At 41.3% G+C, this 16,268-nt stretch overlaps 1 protein-coding gene across 1 annotated transcript; it reads left to right on the forward strand.

Moving 5' to 3' along the window:
• The first annotated feature begins 1,057 nt into the window (after nt 1-1,057).
• LOC115599650 (claw keratin-like) lies at nt 1,058-1,375 on the forward strand. Its single transcript, XM_030465046.1, has one exon. The coding sequence runs from the start codon at nt 1,058-1,060 to the stop codon at nt 1,373-1,375; it is 318 nt and encodes a 105-aa protein (XP_030320906.1).
• Nucleotides 1,376-16,268: the final 14,893 nt, after the last annotated feature.

Here is a 16,268-nt window from a genome sequence, read left to right on the forward strand (position 1 = left end):
AGGTCATGACTTCCAGCTTCACTCTATGGGACACTTTAGGAGAAAAGGCAAGGTCATATTTTATATAATTTTTTTGTTTGTTTTAAATTGTTAAAGTCTGCATCTGTAAAGAAACCTCTTGGTGTCTAATTGGATGAACAGCACTGCCTTATTTTAACTATAAAATTCAGGATTTTTGCAGTGTCCCAGAGCTTTGCCTGGACTATGTATTCACCTAATTTCATCACAAAACCACAAACCTGGCTACCCCTGGGCCAAGAACACAAGTTATCCCTCACTTCTGCAACTCTTCTTGGGTTGAGTCAAATACATTTTCTTTCAAGTAAAAGGCTTTTTAGCAGCTGCCCAGGAACAAGTCCATTCATGGAGGAAATAAAGTAAACATTTTGTCTTTCTCCAACTTGCAGAGGCAAAGTATCCCCTCTAAATAAAGTTTTGAAATAGCAGAGACTGGAAGGGCAGTAAAGTACCGGTCAGACAGGACGAGCTAATAATTACAAAGTGTGATTTATATAAAACAATTGACATTCATTAACTGAGTTAAGTCTTGAAAGAATTGGGTTTAGTAATTGATTAGGATGTCATGGAAGTGAGTGATTCATGCTTTAGGCAGTCTAAGGGTGAGTATAAAAGTGCTCCACATCAGATCTTGGAGAATCATTTCTCTTATTTCTCTTGTGCAGTAGGTAAGTTCCACCTGAATTCATCTTTCTAACAAAGCCTTTGTATTTTTAAGTCAGGGTGAAGCCTGTGCAAATGTTCTACTACCTGAAGTTTTCCTGATGTAAATGAATACCTTTGTGAATCTTCTGCTATTGGCTTTGCTGTATGCAGATCTGGATGATGAAGCTCCAATTAATTTTTCATGAAAACTCATTTCCAGATGTTACTGTGTTCACTAGAAAACTTGTAGGTGACTCCTAGGAACTGAACTATGAAAATTCTACCTTTCCCTTTAGCCTAGTCTTTTATTATAACTTTGATTGTGAAACTTACACGAATTTGTGCCTTATTTTTATCCTATTTCCTTGCACTTCAGAATAACCATCCCTGAAAAATGGTGCAGTCTTTAAGCCCTGATGGCAGAGCCTCTTTGTGTGGGGTGGCTGTGCCCCAGCCCGTTGCTGAGAGCTGCAACGAGCCCTGTGTTCGACAGTGTCCTGACTCCAAGGTGGTGATCTACCCTCCCCCAGTGGTTGTGACCTTCCCTGGGCCCATCCTCAGCACCTTTCCCCAGCAGAGCGTCGTGGGATCTGCAGGAGCCCCTGAAGTTGGAAGTGGCTTTAGTGGTGCCCTTGCTCCTGGGAGCTCAAATGTTTTTGGTGGTGCCAGATGGCAACGGGGGTACCCAACTGGAAGCTGCAGACCCTGCTAAACCTTGGGAGTGTTGCTGCAGAAAGAAGAATGTCCAGGAGATGAAAAGCAGCTGAGCTCCAGGGCACAACGTTTGGGACTACCATTAAATGCATCTCTAAGATGCTTAGATCTTCCAAAAAGTCCATTTACATCCTTCTCAGATAACCCTCCCTGATTTTCTTTTTCTAATAGCTTTCTATCTTTCTGAGTGCTCTGCTCTTGATGCTCTGCCACTTCTTTAGGGGCTTGTATGTATCGTTGTGGCAATGTCAAGAAACCTGGTAAACCATGCATCTTAGATCCTTTTCCAGGCTCTTTATGTAGAAGTGTTGAAAAAAGGGTTGTGGAGTGACCCAGCCTCTGCTTCTGTGCTGTGTGCATCTTGCTATGATCAGGGCTGAGTATCAACATGGTGCTGCAACAGGGAAACAACACCACTTATTATATGAATCATCTTGCATCAAACCCCAGGCTGCGGGCAATTTTTAAGCTGTGCTGTATAATCCTGCGTCTGTACAAGCTGCTTCCTTCTCATTAAACATCCCATTGCAACATGGTTTTGGCCTCTAAGTGTGTACGTTCCCCTCTGCTTCTCTTAACCCATGTCCCTTTGTCCTCTCTGCACCAAACTGATCCTATTTGTGTGCTTCAGGACAAGGGAATTCTGGAGAGATTTGGCAGCTCTAGGCAAATTTAAGCAATCTCTAGGCTGTAGCTTTCCTTTCATGGAACTGCTGCCAATATCTTTGCTTTTGATGTTCCTGGTCTTGCTCAGCTCTTTCCTTAATATTGGAATTTCTTCAATTTTCTGGCACGCTGTGTGTTACTTGGTGTCCTCAGGCTCAGCCTCCCAGTGATCCTACACATTAGAGGTGCATGGAGAGCTGGTCTTGCTAAGAAGAATCCAAAGCCAAGAGCAGCTATTTTTGAGTTAAAAAATTAGATTTCTGGCTTTAATGGTAGGCTTGACATTTTTCAGCAATGTAACCCTTGTATGTGAAAACAGTGCTGTTCATCCATGCAATTTTGACTTGTCTGGGGAATATATTTGGTAATAAACATTTTCCAAACTTTCCATGCTGCTGCATGTGTTTGAAATGTTGTGTGACACATGAGTGTTGCAGAAAGAGTATAATTCAATGTTGCAAGGTGACATCAGAATGCTGGATTATTTCAAAGGAGTCACTCTTTGGAGAATTGTAACTCTGATGTGTAAGGAAACCAAGGATGACCAGGAATTGTAAGAGTGAGTAACTGGCTGGTGGTGAGCTTTAGATGAGGTGATTAAACCAGATTCTCACCGGCCACACAAATCCTTCCCCGCAAGAGAGAAATCCCCCAAAACCTCAAAAACCAGATGAAAGCTCTTTATTGTTATGCTAATGGAGAGTTTGCCAAGGAATTGGAGTTTATTAATGATGCCTCTCGTGTTCAACTTTCCATGTAATAAGCTGAGACTTGCAGTTACCACAAACACCAAGGGTCAGGAAAATGGGGAGATTTTGACAATGGATTTCTGTGGAGCTATTTATAACATACCTTTTAATCATTGTGATATAAAAACTACCCATTAAATTCTCTTGGGCTTTTGGAAGACTAAAGTTTACAGGTACTAAGGAGCTATCAATGTCTTTTTAAGATAGTAGAAGCATTTGTTAGTATCTTTTAGATCCATTATTGCATTATAGGGTAAGAATAATTGTCTAAATATAGTGAATTTTGAAATACTTTTTATTTCATTTGTGGCTTCCAGTAAGGCACCTTTTTTCCTATACCTTTTTTTTTTTTCCTTTCCCTTTCTTAAAGTTTTTTTGCAATATTGCACTTTTTTCAATAAATGGTTTGAAACACGGTGTAGCCCAGTTTGTGTAGTAGGTGGGGGGCCCATTTTCTCATTTGGGATAAGTGATTTTTAAAGATTAGATTCCTGCTCTTGTAGTGAATCTTTGTGCTGGTGGCATGATCTACAGCATGCCTCCTGGGAGCTGCTCACAAGGTGCATTTAAATAGATAATTTCCCCCATGCATAGTATAAATACAGCCTATTTCAGACTGGTATTCAGAAGTTGAAATGAAATTACAGGAGTTGGTTTTCTGTTAGCTAAATGAGCCATCTGTCATCTGTTATGATGATATCTCAGGCAGGCACAAAGTTCCTCTAATCATCCAACTTTTCATAAGCCTTAGGTCATAAAACCCTACAAAAAAAAAAAAAAAAAAAAAAAAAAAGGAAAAATGCTCTTTATATGCCTCTTAATTGGGAGAAACTTGGATCTTCCCAAGATATTAACGTGGATCCATAGGAAATAAGCATCAGGGCTATTGACTGATGCTTGAGGGGTAGGGAATGATCTGGACCCCAGTTCTGCTGTGATTTTGAACTGCTTGGATCATCCTACCTAATGTTCTTGAATGAGCAGGTAATAAAATGGTTTAGTTCGTGTTTGGTAATTAAAAGCTGAGAGGCCTGTGGTAGGAGCACCTGGGGTGAGAAACTGAAATCCCTCCTGATGTGGTGGTTGGGCTCCAGTGTCTGCATGAAGAGCAGGACATTATGGCTGGATCCCACATCCCTGGAGTAGGGATGGAGGGCTGAGGTTGCTTAGCTCAGCAGCGAGGTGCATTGGGGCACCCGTGGAGCTGGAGCTGCAATTAGAGCCAGGGCATCTTCAAAGCAAAAAAGGAAGGGGGATGATGCCCGGGTGGCTCTGAGGGACTGCAGTGGGCCTGGGTGATGGGTCTGGGAGGCCTGGCAGGTAACTGCAACCTGTGGGTTGTGTTCCCCAGGCATGGGGTGGTGATTGGGTGATTGCACCCACTGTTGGACGTGGCAGTGCCTCTGGTGATGGACTTTGGGGGGTATGTGGCAAAGGGAAGGAACACCACAAATGCTGCTGCATTGGCAAAGCTGGGCAGGGGCCAAAGAGCTCTGCCCAGACTGAGAATTTCACTTAACTCTTTTGGCTATGTGTTTTATTCTCTCTATCCCTTCACAGCTCCATGGAAGCCCTTTTGCAGGCTGAAAAAGCTGATGGTGCAGGAGGGCATCCCAGGGAGATCAGCTGAGTTTGTTTTGGTGGGACACTTGACCATTTCTTAATGGGAACCCAGCCCATATTGCTGACAGCAGTCAACAGAAGGATTACAGAAGGTGTCTTAATAGCTCTGCTGTACTGATTTACTGCTGACATGCAGTAAATGGAGGCAAGGGTGGAGGTTCCTGCCCTTTCCCTCTTCCTGGGACATCTTGATCTGGCTTTGTGTTGCTCAAAGTAGGACACAAAGAAGTGATCTCCAAGCAATGAGGCAGGAGACCAGGCTCATATCTTGGCTGTGGTTGCTTCTTCCTAGATAAGGAAATGGACCTGTTGGCCTCATCTTCTGGTCTAAAATAAGGTCAAATGGTTTAAGTGAAAGAAATGATGAATTTTAAGAAGTGGGCTTTAGACTTGAAGGAATAGAATTTACAGCTCAGGGACTATTCTGCTAACTATTGTTGGTTTTCTTGCTAGGGAAGTTCTTCTCCAGTCTAGTTATTATCTTGACCCTTTCCTCCACTTTGCTCTGTCAGTTGAAGAATGCAGAAAGGCTTGTGCAGGTGACCACTACAAGAAGGGAATGGGTAGCCATCTGCTGAAAATCAGCCCAGAGGTGCCCCCTCCGAGTTATTTTAGTAAGAAGACTTTTGTCTCCTGGTGCTGTCTTTGATGTATAACTGGGCTTGCGTGGGATCCCTGCTGTTTTGTCCAGGCTATGCCTGTTCAACCACCTTGTTCCATGCTGTATTATAATCTTTAACATTATAAATCTAAATCAAGACTACTCAATCTCCTAAGGTGATGTGGTAGAGGCTAACACGACTTCCCTGAAGAACCTGGCTGTTCAGTTTGCAAAGGAGATGATCTCTCCAGCAAATGGTCATGGTTCGATTGCCTTTGGTCTTTTCTCTTAGGTATCTTTAACCTTGAGTGGCAGACCATGAGGCTTCCACTAAATCTCTTGCTGTTTGAAAGTTATTTTTCAAGTACAAGCCCCAGCTTGCTCCAGGAGTGTGTCTCTTTGGTAATACAGCCAGGTAATGCCCTTTTATTGGAGAAATATTTGTGTAAACTCAGGGTCATAAGTTAACTAAAATAAGGTAGAACTCTTTCCTACTCTGGGAAATGAGTTGGGGCTGGAGCATTTCAGATGGAGATGTAGTGATATCCTCTAACATCTGGAGTCTAGACCTCATGTCTTATTTTAGAGTTGGTTAATAGTGGTGCATGAGCACAGGCAAAAGGAGGAGACTGAACACCTGTTACTATTGAGCAGAATGATTTTAATGAAAATGAGGAACAGAAAGAATAACTTCGAAGTTCTACAAAAGGGTCTTAAGCAAGCAGAGTGTTTCCAGTGCTGGATGATGCTCTCTCTTTGTGGACACGGTGGAGTTTGACAGTTCAGATATGATTCTTGCTTGCAGAGTTTCTTGTAAATCATGTTCACTGCCTGATAAGGTGCAGCATGGATATCCAACAGGAGCTTCTCTACTAGATGTCATCTTCGAAGGTTAGAGCTAAGCAAAGTGGATTTGTTCATGGTCGTGGTGGCAGAAGCCCCTTTAAATTAACTTAAAACTCACACCTAGAAGTCTTGCTTAAATTAACTTAAAACTCACACCTAGAAGTCTTGCTTTACTCCACCAACATCCTGTAAAGTTGCCTCAGTACTTGCTGTATTTCAAGTTGCCCTTTAGACTCAGAGTTGAAGAAAGAGGAGATATTAGAGATGGGGTAATCATATACAGCCTGGCACCCACGTGTCCTACTGCACTCAGCCAGATGTGTGGGTGTTTGGCATTTCTCAGCACCATAAACTTAGCCATAAATCCATGTCCTGCATTCTATTTCTTGGTTGCTATTTCAGTTTCAAAAGATGTATTTGTTGGCAAAACGTGAACAGAAGGGGTAGTTGTACCCAAGGCCATACAAGTCCCCTTGCCCATAGAAGCCCCCATAGCCACTAAAGCCTCTGTTCCTATACAGGTTCCCAAAGCTTCGATAGCCATATGGGCCCCCATAGTGGTACAGGTCCTGGTAATAGGTCTGCGGGCTCCCAAATCGGCAGCCATTCAGGCCCCCAAAACCATAGATGTCCTCGTAGCCAAAGAATGAGTACAGTCCATCATCGCAGAGGTCTCTGTACAAAGTCATGGTTGGTTGATGCAGGTGAACCTGAAACACACACCCAGAAAGGAGATGAGTTGATGGGCTGTTGATGGCAGGAGGAAAGACTCAAAACTTGGATGGACCTGAGGAAATGCCACCCTCTCCCTCCTGCAGGGCTCTGGCATCTTCTTAACCATCTCATTTATTTTTCTGTTCTGAATACTGTTAAACTTTTCTATATTTTCCCCCTCAATTTTGGAAAACGGCTGACTACACTTTGAAAATACGGTTCTTACCAATGGAGGGCTGAACTTTGTCACCTCAGACGTTAAATTTGAATATATTAATGAAAAATACTCCAGTTCAAATGAGACCAACAGCCTAAGACCTGAATCCCCATATCTCCTGTTGTTCTACATGCCACTCAATGTGATAGAAACTCAAAGAATGGAATGAAATGGAGGACTTTCCTTCCAGGATGTCTTAAAGTTGTAAATGTCCCAAAGTTTTCATCTAAAGATCGGAATTCCTATTGGCTGTTGAAAAGAATGTGGAGTAGGAGATAACTTCAAAATTGTGTCAATAAACTGCAATTTTTCAAGGCTTCAAAACTATTAAAAGAGTACAGAAAGAGCAAAAACAATTTCAGTGAAGGGATTCCTCCGTGTTAGGCTTAGCTCCAAAATGCTACAAAATTTCTTAAAGAATTTATGCCCATGCACACAAAAATAGAGAGGGAAACAGACACAAATATACGTATCTCAGACACAGCAGAGACAGGGTTGACTTACCTTGTTCTCTGAGAGAGGAGTAGCTTGAGAGAAGTGAATAAAGCCTCAGAGTTTTAGGTCCGTATATATACCTTCCAAAACTCAGGTGTTGGTTATACAACGTATCTTGTCGCGTGCATTATTCCTTCAATTGGTGTAATTGGAGTCAGTGATTTTCAAATGTTCCAGGTTTGATGTTATGTCACACGTCACACCTGCAGAATTTCTTTCATCTTAAAACAAGAAGAAATGCGCTCAGCACATTTCCAGTAAAATGACATGGAATTCTTGGTAGTTGGATGGATAGGAATGATCATGGGACATGGTGAGACCATTACTGGTTGCAGAGTCTGCTTGGAGAGACATCATTTGCGTGGCTTCTGCATCTCTGGTGCAATGTTCAGGGGAGAGAAGGGGAGACCTTGTCTTTGGTTTGCTGAAACCTTGTGGCGCCTCGTTAGTGTCATCATGATCTACATGTGCATGCTTGGTGATACTGAGGAGGATCTCTTGCCAGCAGCTTGGTTTGTTTTTTTCTTTTGTCTCAGGTTCTACGACAATTTCGAAGACATTTTCCATCTGCTTTTTGAATGCTTCCAAATATTTCTTCTTTTTTCAGAATTTTAAAAAAATATTTTTTGACTTTCATAAAATATGCAACAATTAAGATTATTAGGATTTAGAAACATAAGACCTTAATGAGGCTTCTGACCCTTATTATTAAGTCTGGGGGTGTCTTTTGGTGACAAACTATTAATATTTAAATACTGCAACACTTTGCAAATTGAAAACATTAATGACTGCTTACAAAGTGCTTTGGTATTCAAAATTCTGAGGAAGCCTCAACATCCTGCTTGCTCATTATGACCCTTATTTTATATTCAAATTAATACCAGAAATTAGGTGAAGGTCATACAAGGAGTTCTGTAGTGAGCTCTATCATTCCCCACTGTTTTACCTTATTTGATAAAAGTGGTTGATTCTTTGCGAAGAAAAATATTAATATATTTCCTTGAAAAGGAGTGTTTAGTACATCTCACAAAATAAATTATAATTATTTTCCAGACCAAGTTCATGCTTGTGTTCACGACTTTGCTCTGCTGAACTCACGGTCAAGCCCTCTAGTGAACTAACCTGCAAACAATGTTGTAGTCATATTTCTGCTGAAAACATTCCTTCTGTTCATGCAACAGCATGACTTTTATTCCCCATGGACACTTTGAGGGAATTAAGGTTTATCTGTAGTTTGTGTTGGTCCTGCTTCCTGAAGCTGCTGTGTAGTTTAATATAAAATACCCAACTCTATTTTTTAATTTATTTTGAACAGGAAGAATGTGCCACAGTGAATCAGTTTCTGGTGAAGAACAGATAGTTTCTAGCATGAGGGAAGTTTTCACCATTTTTTACTAAAATTGTACTAAAAACCCAATGGCTTTGGAAACTCATAAATGCTTTTCCATTATATAAAAATAAACTTCAGTTTTGACAGTGAAGACAATAAAATGCTATCAGGAATGCAGTTGGCCCAGAGGATGCTAAGATGAAAGAAACCTGTAATATATGTGACATATGGGAGGTTGGGAACACACTAATAATCCCAAACAATGAAGAAAATTATATTAATATAAGATATGACGTGTACTTGCAAATTTGTTTTCCAGCCAATAAGGCTACAAATCTTTTGAATACTTAGGGCGTCCTAGATAAGCCAGGCAGGCAAAGAAACAGTATATAAAGGGCAGAGAGCTCTAGGCTCCTCATCAGCTCTCTTGCCTTCCTCCATCTGGTGAACTTGGTAAGCCTTTTCTCCACTTAGTCTCTTCATAAGGCTTAGAAATTAGGGGTGAACAATTTATTTTAGGGTTGAGGTCTCAGATTTCTCTGTACCTTGTGCCTGTGCAGGAACTGGTGGGTTCAATTTTTAAAGCTGGGGCTGAAACGTTCCTGGTCCTGTTGATACCTGGCTTCAGAACATATGCAAGGACATTTATATTTTTATATAATTTTAGAGATGTATAAATATCACTGGTTATCAGGTCTGCAGAGCTGCCTCCAGCAGACTTAGAGAGGGTTTCCCTACTGTGGTCCCTTTGGGGGTTCTTCCATAAATCTTTTATTTTATTTTAAGGGGGACTCTTCAGGTCTGTTTGGCTGGAGAGCAAATGATCTCATGTGTGCCAGTGCTCTGTAGTTCCTTGCATGTGTTGTCAGCATTTCCAGCTGCTGATCAAAATTGGTGTAAATTACTGAAATGGGGCTTAGAGAAATGAATCCCAAAGCTGAAATGTGTTATCATGGAAAACATTGGATGCTTTAAGTTTTCTTGAAGGATTTGGGAATGTAGATCTCTATGCAAACTTGCTGTGCTAAATGAAATCTGGGGTTGTTGTCTCCTAACAGTCTTCTGTAAGCAAAATCCTGACAAAGCCCTTTTGGGCTGTAAGAGGTGTATTCTGTAGTGTTATCAATAATCCCTGTGAGTGAGAAAAGAAATAAAATGGCTTAAAACTGGCTGGTAAATGGGAAAAGAACAGAAATAGGATGTAACAAAGAGCTGAACAATTTGCTCATAATTTATGCCTATTGTCTCATGGGGTCAATGAAGAAATACTTGGGCTCTGAGACTATTATTGCCACTGGAAGAATTTATTTCTTTTGCTTTTCTCTCTGCCTCTGCATTTCAGGTTTGCCTCCATTGCAGAAAGATGATTTTCTACCACAATTGCGATGATGACTGCTACTCTCCCTGCAATTATGGGAGCTACCATGGCTACCGGGGCTACGACTGTGGGGTCCCCTGTGGCTACCGGGGCTATGGGAGTCTCTATGGCTATCACGGCCAATGTGGATCTGGGGAGCGGTATGGTTATGGTAGTCAATATGGTTACAGAGGCAGTTGTGGCTCTGGGGACTGCTATGGCTCTGGGGGTCAGAATGGTGGCTATAGGGGCTTCTATGGCTCTGGAGACTGCTATGGCTACCCAGGCTCCTACTCCGGCCGCTACCCCTGCGGTTCGCGATTTGGCCAAAGGTTCGGCTACGGGAACTGCTACTCCTTCTAAACCCACCGAGAACTTCCCTGAGATGAAGATGAGCCCAGGTCTGGCAAGCAGGGATTGACAGCGAAGCGTGACAGCAGTGGTCCCTGCTCTGCAGAGCCCTGGTGACAGCAGCCACAGAGGCTCCGAGTGCTCTGTGCTGCTGTTGAAGTCTTGGTGACGTTGTGTTTTTCTTCTGCTCCATGTCTCCTGGCTCTTTTGCCACCCAGACTCTTCTCTTGATGTAAAGCTTGCTTCTCCTTGATACCACAGTTCTTTGTAAACCGGCTTTTGTGTTTGGCACAAAATATTTACTTGGAATGGATGGTATGGGTAGGGTGTAGGGTATCTTTGGGAATGTAGATTTTCTGTTCTGTGCGTCTTTAAATGTGTATCTGACTTTCCTATTAAAAATTACTCTGCATTAATACTGTATTTCTGGTTTTATTTTTCACTTGCATATCCTGAAACCAACATTATCACACCAACTAGGTGAAAAATTTATTACCTTGTGTATTAAGGGAGTTGCTTGTAGGGACTTGCTCTCCTCAGGCTGAGAAACATGAACTCTTTAGATACAAGAAACTTCAGTTCTGTCTCTAGTTATGCATGATTCTACAACTCTGGGCTTTTGCTTGGTGTATTACAGCTAAATGGTTTATTTAAAATACTTCGGTGCTGCTATTGGGCTAATGTTATGTGATTAGGACATGATCCATCACTGGTTGATACTGAGGAGGTCATAGCGAATTGCAAATGTTGGGAGTCATCAGTTTCTTAATTTGAAAGAAAATAGTGTTTTATGTATTATTACAGAATCATTCAACAACCTAGGTTGGAAGCTTTCCAGGGCCTGGAAATCTCATGGTTGAAATTCTAGACATTTCCTGGTGGAGTACGGGGAGGAATTTGTCCTTGCAGTGTAAATGATTTGTGGATATGAATTGACCAGTAGCTCTGAGGCAAGACAATGTGTTGCTTTTGTCAGTTCAGGGACATTTTTTTACTGAATTGGAATTTGAAAGGAAATTGTGACTGGTAGAGGAACTTCTGAGTTTGGTTTTGTTCCAGTTTCCTGGTATAGAATTAAATACTCAATTTTCTGTTTAGGGAGCCTGCAATTTTTTCGAAGACTACAGCATCTCATCCTGTAAGAACAAAGTTGACAAGATACTTGGTTTCACTTGGTGGCCAACCATGGTACATAGGTTTCAAGAGTAATTAAGTCTTGAGCAGTTTTGATCTTGCCAGGTGGAGAAAAATCCAGAGTATCTGACTTAGGCTGGCCAAAAGAAGTATTCTGTACCATAAACATAATTTGTCGTATAAATTAGGAAGTTTTTTGGGGTGAGGCTCTTCTTCAATGAAGAGGCTAGGAGTAGTTCTTTTATTATTGTTTTATTAAATCTGTTTTAATTTCAGCTCAAAAATTTTTTTCCTCAGTTTCGCTTCTCAGGTGGGAAGGAGTCATCAGGTGACAGAACATCTGCCCAACTGTAAACAGGTTTTGAAGAATAGGCCAATATTCTGCTCACTTGAATGTTTTTATATACTCTCTCTAGAGGACTGGGATTAATTCTTTTCCCTTTAAACCCATTATAATAAAGACTATTACAGCCCTATCATGCTAAAATATGTTAATTTAAAACTGGTAATAGTTCCAGTTAAGAAAAAGGAGAAATTGTGTAATTTCTCCAATTTCTGACAGGTAGAAGGGAAGAAAAGAACAGGTTTACTAGGGGTCTGAAATGGTTTACTAACACCAGAGACAGAAAATCCTTTCAGGATACCATCACTCTCAATATAACTATGTAAATCAAAGCAAGAGGAAAGAAAATGAGTGAAAAAAAAACAATCCTTTTTTTTTTTTTTTTTTTTTTATGGAGAATTTTTTAATGCAATAAGAAAAGGAGTTGGCACAGATACAGAAAGATTATAGTTTTGGGATACTGGGAAGAGCTACAGAAGATGAGTCACTGCACTCTGCTATCCAGAACATTCCTTCTTGTTGAAGCTGAGTTGTTCATCCTTCAGGGGCTTGTAAATCCAGATCAAAGGAGAGACAGTGTAATACTTCTCTATTACACAGTACTGCAGTTCCTTACTGGGAGTAGTTATTGAAAATGCAGATGACATGGAAGCTAATTTTGCAGAAGTCCTTCAACACCACACAGCAACCATAAGAAGCTTCAAATGAACTGCAGCTCGTAGTTCCTTTTGCTGATGAGTTTTAAAAGGGTTTGAATGCAGGAGAATATCAGGAGAGAAGTCATCGTTGGGTGAGACAGGAAGAAGCAGACAGAGAGGAGAAAAAAAATGAAAATGAATTAATTATTTAGAGAGCTTCCAAGCTCCTCGTTCTCAGTAACCTCAGTCGCCGTCACGGGGGCTTGGTGCTTTTGTAGACGTTGCCTTTGGGATCAGCCGTTCATCTTCGCTTGACAGGTTGGGATGGGTTCTTCTTGGAGTGCTATTGCCCCTAGGTTTAGCAGCAAGGGTAGCAGCAGCTGTAGTTACAGCAGGAGGGGTAGCAGTATCTGTAGTTGCAGCGGCGCCTGTAGGTGCACTGTGTGCGGTAGAGGCGGGGGTAGGTGCGGGTGTAGCACACGGTCCTGTAGCAGGGGGAGCAGCAGATGCTGTAGCAGGGGGAGCAGCAGGACATCTTGGGGTGGTAGAAGGAGGTGGGAAAACCTGAAACTAAGCAGCAGATATAGGGTGGGTTCAGCTTGCAGGAAGCGGCAGCGGTGGCAGCTCGGTGAGGATGGGGAATTTGGAGTGAAATGTTGAGTAAATCCTTCAGTCTTTGGGTGTGATTTTTGGCTTTCATTTTACCAGCCCCTTTCTCTGCTCCCCCCTTGCTCAATTTAGCCATGAGACCCTGTTTCTATTCTTTAGCTCCTCTTAAAAGTGAACAGAATTCTCTGTATTTTTGGGCTTTGCATACAGGAGGGTCAGCTTGCAGCTCATTATAGTAAAAAAGTCATCATAGAATGGTTCGGGTTAGAAGAGACCTCTAAGTTCATCTTGTTCCAACCCCCCTGCATGGGTAGGGACAACTCCCACTTGACCAGGTCCACTCCAACCTGGCCTTTGGTTATACATCCAAACATCTCTGCTCATGAGTGTTTGGTGCCCAAGCTCCCAGCACCAGGCATCTGAAATCAATCCTGAGTCTGCAGCTCAGGGTAGGCAAGTGTAGGTGTCCCAATATCTGCCCTGAATCCCATACAGCATTTGCCAGACTTCTCAGAAACGTTCATCCACAATGTGACAAGTTCATTAGAATCAGCCTCCTCGTCTGGTTTTAATCTTAGCATATAAAGTGCTCCTTTTCATGTGTCCCATGAGTTCACACCCCTTGTTTGTGCCAGTTCTAGCAAGGATACAAAAATTTCTCGGCTGTGCAGTGAAGAGCTGAGGTTTATATCCTCTATCACTGCAGATCAGAACTGCTCCAGTAGTTTCAGAGAGACTAAAGCAACTTGTGAAACCTGGCCATGGTCATTATTGCAACATCTTTCCTTCAAAAAACCATTTCCTCTTTGCATAATATTCAGTTCTGCCCATGAGCCAAAATTTCAGTGCTAACTATCACCATGAAAGAAAATCTCTGTTACATTTAAAGAGCCAGAGTAGAACTCTTTTTTTTTTTTTTTTTTTTTTTTTTTGGGCTATACAGATTAAAACCACCCAAGAGAAAAGACTTCTAACACTGCTAAGAATCAGAGAATGCCTGTAAAGGACCTAAAGGACTCATTCCCAAGCAGGAGAACAGGGTTTGAACTTACCAAGTTCACGAAGGAGGGTTAACTCAGAAGAGCGATGTGAGGATTGTGGGGTTGTGAGGACTTTTATATGGATTCCTAGACCTGTGGAAGTCCGTGGAGTTCTTTGTGTGCCTGTTAGTCACAAAATAAATTTTGGGAATACATCACCAATCCAATTGCTATAATTGTTTTCCCCCACATTTAAGACAATTTTCACATTCCTCTCTGAACACATGGTGATTACATCCTGTGAGGTTCTTTAATCTTGAAACTTTCTAGGACAAATGGGTTTCTGGGAATTCACCCACAGGGCAACTGGGAACAAAACCGGAGGATACATAGAACATCTCTGGCTCCACTGCCTGCCTTGCTGGGGAGGTACAGTCTGTTTCTTTATGTTATGTCCCTACAAGGAAGGTGGATACTGCACATTGTAGGGTGATATTAAGTACGTGAGGAGGAAAAAGACATTATACCAGGTGCTTAGGGCTTCAACCAAGCATTTTGATTCATTTCCGTAGCAATTAATGACAGGCGTTCCATTGGTTCTTTAGGTTCTACTGCCTATAATTTGGTGTATGGACCATGAGAAGTTCAGGCCCAGGCTAAGGATCAATTAAATGAGCATCTGAGAAATGTGTCCAAGACTTCTAGTCTTTTTTTTTTTTTTTTTCTGCTTGAACCAATGGCACATGGTGTATTTATGTAAGTGTTATATATATGAGATCCATGTATGCATCTATAATCCTGAGGCAAATATTGCTGCAGGATCTGGCAGGGCAGAAGGAATCTGGGTTTCTCATTGGTCTCCCATGCAGACTGTAGTGGAGAGCTGTGTTTTAGGGAGTGAAAGCCAGTAGGATGGAGACCACAGGTTCCTGATGGGTGGGGAGTGTGGCTGGAGACTCTACGAGTCTTGAGGTGCCCTACAAGGTCCCTTGCTTTGCCATGGGCTTTAGTAGGATGAAGACATCCTATTAGGGGAAATGTTACCAGTTGCCCACCACAGGTTTTTTTCTAAGCTGGGAAAGGAGAAATCAGTTCTCTCTGATTTTTTGTGGTGGTGATCCCCAGTGAGAGATGACTGTCAGTCTGGAGCATGCAAGGTTGATGACTGTAATACCTTGGTTTTAATAAATAGAAACATTGCTTAGCCCCAGGGACTCCCTTCCCCTTTGGGTTGTTTATTATACAACTTTTCAGTAACAAGCCATTAATATTTAAATAATACAAACGTTGCTAAAGTCAGTCTGTAATGACTGTTTTGGAAGAGCATTGATACCATAAATTCTGAGGCACAGCACTTCTAGAATGTCTGTTATTATCATCATTTAATATGCAAATGAGGAATGGCTCACTGCAGAGGAGGTCATGTAAGGAGGTATCTGTTGAGGAAAAAAAAGGTGGGTTTTAACTTCATATTTTGTGCTCTGCTTCCTTTGGGAAGCCAGGAATAGATAATGTTGAAAAGCAGCTTCACTAAGATTTGCTGTAAAAATAATATTGAAAATTAAAAATTCTGAATATTCTGCTAAGATCAGTTTTATAGAAATTGTACAGAACTTTTTTTTTTCTCTAGGAAATTCTGACTTAACTCAGACTGCATAAAAGTTGAATGTGTTAAAAATATTCAAAATCTCAAATTTTTATTCTCAAGCATCTCTTTTATGAGTATTTGTCATTCGCTTCTCCATCCTGGTATCTCATTTTGATAATTAAAACTTAGGATGACCCAAAAGGTTTTAAGACTCAAGAAGCCAATAGTATTAGCATTGCCATGTGAAGATGAAAACAGACAAATGATCCCTGTTGTTGAAAAAACCAATTATATTCAAGGAAGTTGTGATGTGTGAAAAAAAAATATGACTTTTGTTGCTGTGTCCAACCTCATTTTTGAAAATGATGGAGGACATTTCACATAATTTTAAATATTTCCAGTGCTTTTTGGCATTATATACAAAATTTATAGTTGAACTTTTTGAGCTAGGGAAAAAATAGACTATAGTAATTGCAAGACAAGCCATTTCCACTTCATTTGTGTTATTCTGAAATAGGAGGGTCCACGACATCCTGCATCAACTGAGAAGTTCTCTTAAACTTTTAAAGAAAGTTCCTGCATAATCCAGAGCTACTTTTTAAACTAAATCCGAATACCTTTGGAGACTGAATTTGCACATCATGACCAGT

Source organism: Calypte anna, chromosome 25 (assembly GCF_003957555.1).
Source record: "Calypte anna isolate BGI_N300 chromosome 25, bCalAnn1_v1.p, whole genome shotgun sequence".
Lineage (NCBI taxonomy): Eukaryota > Metazoa > Chordata > Aves > Apodiformes > Trochilidae > Calypte > Calypte anna.

Excerpts from the sequence above, each read along its gene's own strand:
- LOC115599650 (XM_030465046.1), top strand. The coding sequence starts at position 1,058 with ATGGTGCAGTCTTTAAGCCCTGATGGCAGAGCCTCTTTGTGTGGGGTG.